General features: G+C 53.1%; 1 protein-coding gene across 1 annotated transcript; it reads right to left on the minus strand.

Moving 5' to 3' along the window:
* Positions 1 to 1851: 1851 nt before the first annotated feature.
* On the minus strand, positions 1852 to 3601 carry VAMP8 (vesicle-associated membrane protein 8). Its single transcript, XM_006900391.1, has 3 exons — positions 3548 to 3601; positions 3103 to 3261; positions 1852 to 1995 (listed from the first exon to the last, which is right to left on the minus strand). The coding sequence occupies exons 1-3, from the start codon at positions 3599 to 3601 to the stop codon at positions 1852 to 1854; spliced, it is 357 nt and encodes a 118-aa protein (XP_006900453.1).
* Between the last annotated feature and the right edge of the window lie 6288 nt (positions 3602 to 9889).

A 9889-nucleotide genomic window follows, 5' to 3' on the forward strand; every position in this document is an offset into this window, starting at 1 on the left:
CCAGCTCTCTGATGCATAGCAAGTGATAAAAAGATCATGGCTTGAATCAGGCGCACCTTAATCTTCAAACTGACTCATTGCTTTCAGGTATTTTGGAGAGGTCCCTGACTGCGGACTTGCCCAGTGCAGTAGTAAGTCTCCTGATTTCCTGACTGCTGGTAGCAAGGGTGTTGGTTGTTGATCCAGGAAGATGAAATCACTGACAGTTTCAGTCTTTTCTCGATTATGATGTTGACTGTTGGTCTTGTGGTGAGGATCTTTGTTTTTTGTTGTTGTGCGCCGTTGAGTCAGAACCAACCCACAGCTGTCCCTCCACGGTTATCAGAGGCAGTTAATTGCATGGGAGGAGACTGCCCATCCTTCTCCTGTGGAGCAGTTGGTGGATTCCACCTGCATGCCTTTGGGATTGCAGTGCAGATTCTTGTCACTAGGCCACCAGTGCCCCCGAGGACCTTTGTTTTCTTGACGTAGAGCTGTAACCTATGCTGAAGGCTATAGTTTTGGAACTTTTTCAGAAAGTATTTCAAGTCCTCCTCACTTTCAGCAAGCAAGTTTGTGTCATCTGCATAGTGTTAGCTGTTGAGTCTTCCTCAGATCCTGATATTGTTTGGTGCCATCAAGTCAAATGTGATTCACAGTGACCCTGTGAAAAACAGATATGAACCTTGTATCCTGCACCATCCTTATTATCTCTGGCACACTTGAGCCCTTTGCTGCAGTCACTGTGTCAACCCATCTGGTTGAGGATCTTCTTGACTCTCCAACTTTCCAAGCATGATGTCCCTCTCCAAGGAATGGCCTCTCCTAAGACATGTCCAAAATATGTGAGATGAAGTTTTGCCATCCTAGTGTCTAAGAAGCACCCTGGCTGCACTTTCTCCAAGGTCAGGACAGGTGGCAAACAGAACTTGGAGCCCAAGAAAAGGAAAAACTGTCTAGTTCCTCTAGCACCTGGTTCGAGACTTCAACATGACCTGGGTCAGGAGACCAGATCCCTAAATGCGTTGCATGTATTTGCCAAACAGGCTTCATATTTGTTTAACACTTCCCACAGAGAAGTAGAAAAGGGACATGGTGGGATCTGCTGGGGACATTTACATGTCTCTCATGTCACACTAAATGGCTATGATGCTTTTTGTTATATGTCAAGACCCTACAAAAGCCTTGCTCATAAGACCTGTGATGACTGAGTTGGACCAAGAAGGAGCAAAGATGTACAGGGACAACAGAGTGGTGGCCTAGTGGCAAGAAGCTGTACTGCAATCCCAAAGGCGCATGGTTTGAATCCACCAGATACTTAACTTGAGAAGGATGGGAAATCTTCTCCTGTGCCAGTCAGATCTGATATGATGGTACACAACAAGGGGTGCTGGTGGAAGGAAGTACAGGGAGGCTTTATCTTCTCCCAACATAAGCACTCCACTCCCTCCAACTGCCTAGATCTCAAATGACAGAGCCTTAAGCACAGTGTGTTCTCAGGAAGAAAAGAAATAGAAGGGCTAAAAGTAACACAGAAAGAGAGAAACATATCCACGTGTGCACACGTACACACACACTCACACACACACAGACACCGAAAGGCCTTTATTGCCCACCCACCCCCCAGCCACCAACAGTTCCCCAGCCTGGTTCTGGGCCCTTAGGGGGTCTCTCCGACCCACGCTAAGGACCGATGAAACAGCCACGGTCCAGTTCTCTCTTCCCGGGGCGCCAAGGTGCCCCCAGGCGTGGTCAGTGTGAAGAGGGTCCTCAGGCCCAGAGCCCGAGGACAAGGTGAGCAGCATCTCTGTGGAGGAGAGTGGGAGGGGGGCCCTCTGGGATCCCTAGGAGAAGGACAGGGTGGGCGTGTCCCTAAGAAGGGATGACCCCGGTGGCAAAGAGCACAATGAAGAGGATGATGATGAAAACAACCACACAGATGATCACAATCATCTTCACGTTCTTCCACCAGAACTTCCGGGCCACTTTCTGTGATGTTGTCTTGAAGTGCTCTGACTGTTGTGGGCAGAGGAGAGTGAGTGAGTCAGGGCCACCTCCCACCAGAGCAGTGAAAACCTTCCTTCCAGTTTGTCCTCCCGCCCTGATAGCACACCATCGTAACAACCCAGCACCAAACATAACATTGTTGGCCTTTGGAGAGTTCCCCACTCAAACATGCCAGGCCCCTGAGCCCCTGGCTCCCAGCTTGCCCTCTCCTCTCCTTACCCTGGGCACTGTAAACCACACAGTGGACCTTCTGACAGGACAGCCCTCAGGAAGGCAGGGCCAGGGGAAGGCACTAAGTCTAGCATCTAGGTAAATACACCTCCTTGACTCCATGGCTTCTTTACCCCACAGGTGCTATGGGCCAGTTTAGGTGCCATGAGGAAAAGCTAAGTTCCAGGAACTCAAAGGCACTCTTTCCAAGATTAACCTCAGGATTGAAAAGCCAGAGCCCATATGTCTCTGTCTGTCTGTCTGTCAGTCTCTCCCTCTGTTTCTGTCTCTCCTTCTCTCTGCTGAACACAGAACCTGAGACTGCAGCTTGTGCTAAACTTGGAGATGTTCCCTCCCTAAGCATCTGACCTCAACCCCTGGCTGGGGAGAGAAGAATGAGGCCTGGCAAGATGTGTGGGAGATATTATTTTAGCCTTTAGCTGGCAGGGGACCCTGGGATCAAAGGAGTTCACGGCTTGTCCAGCTCTTCTGTGAAGCTGACTCAGCAAGTTTCCAGCAGTTTCTGTTCATCCACTAACTGCTAGAGCAAGGTCCAGGAGGATCACCCCAGAACCCCACATTTTTGACCTGGAGCAATCAGGTTCAAATGATTGTCAAGGGTGGTCTTCAAAGGGAAGACCTTCAGTGGAGAGAAGCCTCAAGTGAAGGGGCCAAGCCAGCTGCCTGGTCTGCCTCTGAAGCCATGTGGGTCACCTCCCCTACACCCATGCCCTGGGCACCATGTGGTATGGAAGAGCAGAAGAGAGTGGGGACTTGGCTAACACCAACGTCCACAGCCCATGAAAAGACACTAAAACCGCCAGGTTCCTGGACCCCCTGCTCTTCTTTGTCCTCTACCCACAGCCCTTCTTCCCTCCCGCCAGCCCCAGGGGCTCGTGGGCTCACCGTGGCTTCCAGGTCCTCTGTCTTGTTGCGGAGATGGTCCAAGTTTTCTCCTCGGGCCAGGATCCGCTCCACATTCTGGGTCATGATATTCTTGACCCCCTCAACCTCACTTTGTAGGTTGCGCACCCGGTCATTTCCTCCACCTCCACTGGCCTCCTCCTAGGTAGACGCAGGGGTTAGTGAGGCCCAAGGCTGGAAGGAGGCGGCCCAGGCCACTGGAGCTTTTGGTAACGCCTCAATTGTGTTCCAAAGAGGAGGCTTCGTGTGTTGCTTGAGTAATCAGAAATACAGGTGTTTATAAGTCCCAGAATGGGAGACTGAAGCCGATCAGAGCGGATTCGTGTCTACATTCTAGGGGCTCCTGACAGGAAGGACATTGCTTCACCCCTTTCATCCGATCCTGGCCCCTTGGAGATGGGCAGAGGAGACAGCAGAGCCAGCATACCCAGACGCCCCTTGTGCAGCACAGAACCCACCACTGACTGGGTCCCAGGGCCATTCCTGCACTTTGTTGATCCCGCAGGGGGCCCTCATAAAAGTGTCTGCTTCTCAAATTCCAAATTCTCAGACTCTAGACTTTCTGGAGCCAGAAAAAGTGAATAAACCTCAAAAAAAAGTATTATCCTGAGATAATCTTTAAGCCTTTTAAACCAAAAATATCTCTGAAGTCATCTTAAAACCTAAGGAGAGATTTGCTTCACTAGCGCAAAAAAGAAAGGACATTAGCTTTATGCTCTTGTAAGAACCACACGGATCCAACTGACAACACTAAACATTTAGAGAGGAACCTTAGAGGGCAGACGGGGCAACCCAGTGGCCAGAGCTCAATCGTGGGGCTGTAAACCAAAAAGGCCGGCAGCTTGGACCCCCCAGGCAAGCCCCGAGGAGGATGAGGCTCTTCCCATTTTGACTTAACGTCCTGGAAGCCCAAACGAGGCTCCTCAGAAGTCAGGCCCAATTTGATGACAGTAAGTTTTCGGTTAGAGGCTGTCAGTTTATGTTACAGAGGGAGTAACAAGCAAGAGTTCTCGCTCAACTCCAAGAATGTAATCAACTTCAATAAATCGTCCTACAGGAACTGCTGAGCGTGTTTTGCAGCGTATACGCTCAACAAGATGCAATAAACACAACTGAGGAGGCCAGAAGGAAGGTACCGGCGTCGGCCCAGCCCAGCGTCTCCCCCGCCGTGGTGGGGCGCCCCTGCTTGGGCCCGAGTTCCCCCGCGGTGACTCAGGCCCTGGGCAGCCGGGCCCCACCAGGCGCCACAGCCACAGGCGGTTGGTTGGGCCACAAACTTCTGCTTTCTCCACCTCTCAGCTCCGTGCCCGCCAGGCTGTGGCCTGCTCTGCTCGAGGAGATACTGAGCTCCCCGCCAGCTGGGGAGTCGGGGCGCCCTCCCCGCCTGCGGGGACCTCCGGGCCTCTCGATAAGGTTTTTGAACAAGGAGGGGAAAGCATGAAACTTCTCCCGCCGTTCCCACCTCCGGAACCAGGCCGGGATGGGGGTGGCGTGCCAGAACTGGACCCCCGAGAGGCCGCCTCTGGCTTCTTCACAGCCCCTCAACTCCCCTGTGTATGGAGAGGAAAGTTCCTTAGGCTCAGAAGACAAACTTTGGGGGTTTTGTTTGGAGAAAAAGAAAAGGCGAGGGGGAGGGAAGGAGCCTGCCCCTGGCTGGAAGTCAAAGTGGAAATAGCAGAGGTGCTACCGGGTGGCGAGCGTCACACCCCGGCCCGGCCTGGAGGCGGGTGGGGGCCGGCCGAGGCCCCAGCCCCGGGCTTGGACCCCCACTGCCCCGACGGTCGGGAGATGAGCGAGGGCTGCGCGGAGAGAGAGGTGACGGCAGTTGAGCTGTCAGAACTTGGGCGGCGCCGCCCAGCCCTCAGACCCCGCAAGCGCCCCAGCGCGGATCCCCCGCCCGCGCCCCGGGGGCCTCGTCAAGGAGGCCTTCCGCGGCACCCCCCGTCCGCTCACCATGTCTCTGAGCAGCCAGGGCCTGCCGACAGCCGCGCTCGCCTGGTGGCTTCCTCCCGGGACGGCCCTCCTTCACTTCCTGCTTACCCCACGGCGCCCCGCCCACCTGCCCGCGCCCGCACCTCCCGCAGGTCCGCAGGTGGAGCTCGCCGCGCCCTGCGTCTCCTGGTCCCCCGCACCTCCCGCAGGTAGAGCGCGCCGCGCCCTGCGCTCCCCAGGACGCCTGCGCCCCGTAGTGTCTGCACATCCTGCAGGTCTCCAGGTTGAGCCCCCCAACCCGCGCCCTGGCTCCTTGTGGTGCCTGCTTCTGCCGCAGGTCCGCAGGTGGACGCCCGCCGTGCCCTGCGGCCCCAGGACCCCCCTACCTCTCGCAGGTGGAGGGCGCCGTGACCTGCGTTCCTGGGATCCCTGCCCCCCCCCCCGCAGGTCCGCAGGTGGACGCTTGCCGCGCCTTGCGCACCCCGGGACTCCCACGCCTCGAGGTGCCCGCACCTCCCGCAGGTCTGCAGGTCGAGTCCGCCGCGTCCTGCGGCCCCCGGGAGCCCCGCGCCACCTCCTCGGACCCCAGGACCCCCGCACCTCCTGCAGGTGGAACCCGCCGCGCAGCTGCGCCTCCAGGATCCCCGCGCTCCCCCGCACCTCTTGCAGGTGGAGGCCGCCGCTTTCTGAGCCCCCGGGACTCCCCGTGCCGCCCCACCTCCCACAGTTCTGCAGGTGAACGGTCGCTCGGGCTCTGCGGTCCCCGGGACACCCCTTCGCCCCCGAGTCCTGCGGTCCCTGGGCCCACCCCAGCCTGCCTCCCCTGCGCCCTACAGTCCCCGAGATCCCCGAGCCACTGGGGTCCTGCATTCCCTGGAACACCCAAGCCCCCCGCTCCCCTCGAGTCCCAGGACACCCTAAGTCCCCGAGCCCTCCGGTCCCCAGGGACCCCAGCGCCCCCTCGCACTCAGCGGTCGCCCAGAACCCCGCTCTCCTCGCATTGCCCGGGACTCACTGTGCCCCACTCCCGCCACTGCCCCGCGCCCTGTGGTTCCAGAGACCCACCGCGCGTCCTCGGGAACACCCCCCCCCTCCCTCCAGCCCCGGCCTCCCATGACCCTCCGTGTCCCTCGCCCCTGCCGTATGGCCTCCCACGCGGTACTCGAGCTGAAGCCACGGGGGTGGGGGCACATGCTCCTCGTCTGGACAGAGAAGAACCGGCCCCAGGCCTCTGGGTTCCAGAGGTTGGACGTCATGGTCTTTTCTGACTGGTTTCCAGCAACGAAACCAGCCGTGAACTCTTGACGCAGCTTCATTTGGACACAGAATGCAAGACGTACAATCTCTTGGCCGGAAAACCTTTATTCCCAGGTCGAGATGGGCCCCAAACACAAAACCCCCAAACCCTGGAATGTCTTGTTCCTCGGCGCTGACGTCAGAAAGCTCAGCTTTTCAACCCTGGCTGTGACCATCTGCTCCCTACTTGCCCGGTGGGGCCCTCTCCCTACATTCTGTACAAAGGCCGCGCCTCTAAGGTTCGAGTCCACCAGTGGCTCCGTGAGAGTAAGACGGACAATCACCCAATGGAGTGTCAGCTGTGAGTCCAGACCACGGCTGATTTGAGGTGGTGGTGGTTTCAGTTCTGGTGCCCGCAGCGCCATCAGCTGTTAACTAGAAGGCCTTGCCATCTGAAATCCGGGAAGACCTGCCCTTCTGCTCAGGTAGAACGTGCAACCTAGAAAGACTGGTGGGGCGTTCCTCCTCTGTCACACCTCAATGAGCTGGTGGCACCTGAGAATACCACCACCAGAGGGTAGTGTGCAGAGTGAAGCATAATTCAGCCTGTGTATCAGGGATGGTGGTTCACCCACTGCCCTCCCTTCCCAGCCCAGCAGTCCTACATGTCCTCCTGGTCGCTGGGCTTCTGCTGGGCTTCTGCTCAGCTAGGAACTCAGAGTCCTCAGAGGACTGCCCTTTGGGCCAGAAAGAGGGATCAGGGCAAAGGGCTCGCTATTAGTCTGGCTTAAGGCCAGGTAAAACCCATCCATTCCATAAAAACTTATTTTATCAACACAAAGGAACAATAACAGGGACATTGTTGTGAAGTGTCCTCGAGTTATGAGTAGAGCATGACTCATAGTGACAGTATGAACAAAAGACCTGAACCCTGTTCTATAACTACCGTGTTTCTCTAAGTTGATAGTTTCTAAAGGTATGTTGTTTAGGAAGTGGATACCACTCCTGCTTCCAAATCTGTCTTAAGCAAACACCTCCCATCCCAGGAGAGTTTGGCAATTCCAGGGGCTATGCCAGTTCCTTGGACATGTTCTAAGTAAAGACTTAAATCAATGCATGGAGGGCCCTTGTGGGATGTTGAGAAACCCTGGTGATGGTCAAGCCCTAGGCTGCTAACCAGGTCAGCTGGTCAAGTCCACCAGCTTCCACTTGAGAGAAAGCTCTGGCACTCAGTTTACAAGATCAGAGTCTTGGAAACCTGCGGGTACTTTACTCTCTTCTCTGGCATTCCTGAGTCGGAATCAAGCAGACACAAGTGGGTTGGGGTTTTAGAGCAGCATTTTGAGTTCCTGGTGATGTGAGCAGGTGAGTGCTTGAGCGTTGTCTAAAAGGTTGGTGGTTTAAGTCCATTCAAAGGGTGAGGCAGGGCTGCCCAGGACAGGTCTCAGGGAGAGCGTGTGTCAGCTCAGAAAACTACAAAGTGGATGCTCCTCCTAATAAAACATGCCCACAGCCTGTTGAACACTTAATTCTAGTTAAGTTGCTTTCCTGGCAGAACCAGTTTAAACTGATTCCTTAAGCATGCACAGTTGCCCGTCCTCCAACGGCTGAATGACCTTCCTTTAATGGCAGCAGAGAGCATTCAGCTGGAACAGGACTCAAACTGGCTTCTGCAGAGCCTATACATGCACACTATCCCATAATAAGTGGTGCTCACTGGCCCAGTCCTTCATCTTGAAGGACTCAGTTCCATAACCCTACCAAAGTGGGCCAGTTTCTGGAAAACCTCAACTCTCCCCAGACAATTCTTCAGTGTTGCAGACTGAGGGTCCCAAATGATGGAATAATTTTATAATTATTAATAATGAGACAAACAGCCAGGAATGAGAGCAGAGAGCATAAAACAGGGGGGCAGAAGTTCTCCACTGAAGACCCCAAGTCATGTTTCTCTGTGTATTTATTGATAATCTGGGGAAGCAAATAACAAAAGGAATTCCTTGTAAATGAAGGCGAATTTTTCTCTATTGTCAACCTAATGCTCCAGCTCAGGAAGTATTTCCTAGGAAGTAACACTCCCTCTGTAGGGGGGCCCTACCTGTCTCCTGTCTGCAGGGAACAGCTCATTTTCTGGGATCTGCCACAAGAGAAATTCTAACTTATAAATCTGTAATTCCTTCAATTCCTGAACAAGGGTTTTCATATAATGTTTGGTACAAAGTTTGACTTCCCATACATGAATATATATTTTTGTTGTTGTTATGTGCCATCAAGTCACCTGCCTCTCAGCAACCCTATGCACAATATGCCTGTGCTATTCTGAGCTAGTCTTGGCTCTGACACACCTAACCCCATTATCCTAGTTACTGTGTCAGTCCATCTCATCTGTGGTCTTCCTCTCCTGTGCTGTCCCTCCACCCTTCCAAGCATGATGTCCTTTTCCAAGGACTGGTCCCTCCTGGCTATGTACCCAAAGTATGTGAGACAGAGCTTCAAAGTCCTAGCCTTCAAGGAGAAACTGGGTTTCACCCTCTCCAAGACAGACCTATTTGTTTTCTTGGTGGTCCATGATATCTTCAATACTCTTCTCCAGCACCACAACTCAAAGACATCAATTCTTCTCTCAATCTTTAGTCATTGTCCAGCTCTCAGACACATATCAAGTAACTGAGAAGAACATGGCCTAGACCAGGCACACCTTAGTCCCTAGACTGACTTCATTACTCTTGAGGACTTTGGAGAAGTCTCTGACAGCAGAGTTTCCAATGCAACTGGCCTTTTGATTTCCTAACTGCTGGTACGAATAGTGTTGATTGTGGAGACAGGCAAGCAGAAATCGTTAACAACCTCAATATCTTCTCCATTTATCATGGTGCTGTGGAATTTTACAAAAGGAGCTCTAGAGGCATAATGATAAGAATCTGTGCTGCAATCCCAAAGGCATGTGGTTTGAATCTGCTCAGCTGCTGTAGGGAGAAGGACTGGCATTCTCTTTCTGTTTGATTAGTTCTGACTCGATGGTACACAACAACAACATACAACTTTAAAGAAAATCGTTAAAAAAGAAAAAGGAAATCCTACTGCTTTGACTCTCAGCAAGAACAGACTACTATTTTCTTCATTGGCCTACCCCGACAACATCACCAAGGCCTTATGTCCTTCAGACTGGAGAAGCCTGAAATAGAGGCACCTTGGAAAAGAGGCCTGGCAATGTGTTTCCAGAAAGCAGAGCCTTGAAAACATGGGGTTGTCATAAGTTGGAAGTGACTCAAGACAGTGTGATTTCAGGGTAGCACTCTGAGATAGTTCTTTTGTAATTTATAATAAAACTTTAATTGGATTATTAGGGTGCTTTAGTGGCCTAGAGGTAAGAAACTGTACTGCAATCCCAAAGGCATGTGGTTTGAATTCACCATCTGCATCGTGGGAGAAGCTATGAATTGGATCTGACTAGGCAGCACCTAACAAAAACATTAGATGATGCACACTTGAATTTTTAGGATAATATTTCATTTTTGTTTTAGTGAGCAGTTAAACACACTGCATTAGGGCTTCCAATTGATCATTTTCAAACAAATGGTCACATGACATTGGTCAGAGCCTG

Source organism: Elephantulus edwardii, unplaced genomic scaffold (assembly GCF_000299155.1).
Source record: "Elephantulus edwardii isolate Elephantulus edwardi_28Jun2011 unplaced genomic scaffold, EleEdw1.0 scaffold00283, whole genome shotgun sequence".
Taxonomy (NCBI): domain Eukaryota; kingdom Metazoa; phylum Chordata; class Mammalia; order Macroscelidea; family Macroscelididae; genus Elephantulus; species Elephantulus edwardii.

Bases quoted from the DNA above. Each gene is read 5' to 3' on its own strand.
- VAMP8 (XM_006900391.1), bottom strand. From the start codon at position 3,601: ATGGCCCTGGGACCCAGTCAGTGGTGGGTTCTGTGCTGCACAAGGGGC. The intron at 3,262-3,547 runs GTATGCTGGCTC...GCGTCTACCTAG, and splicing joins GCTGCACAAGGGGCGTCTGG to GAGGAGGCCAGTGGAGGTGG. The intron at 1,996-3,102 runs GTGAGCCCACGA...TGCCCACAACAG, and splicing joins CAGAGGACCTGGAAGCCACG to TCAGAGCACTTCAAGACAAC.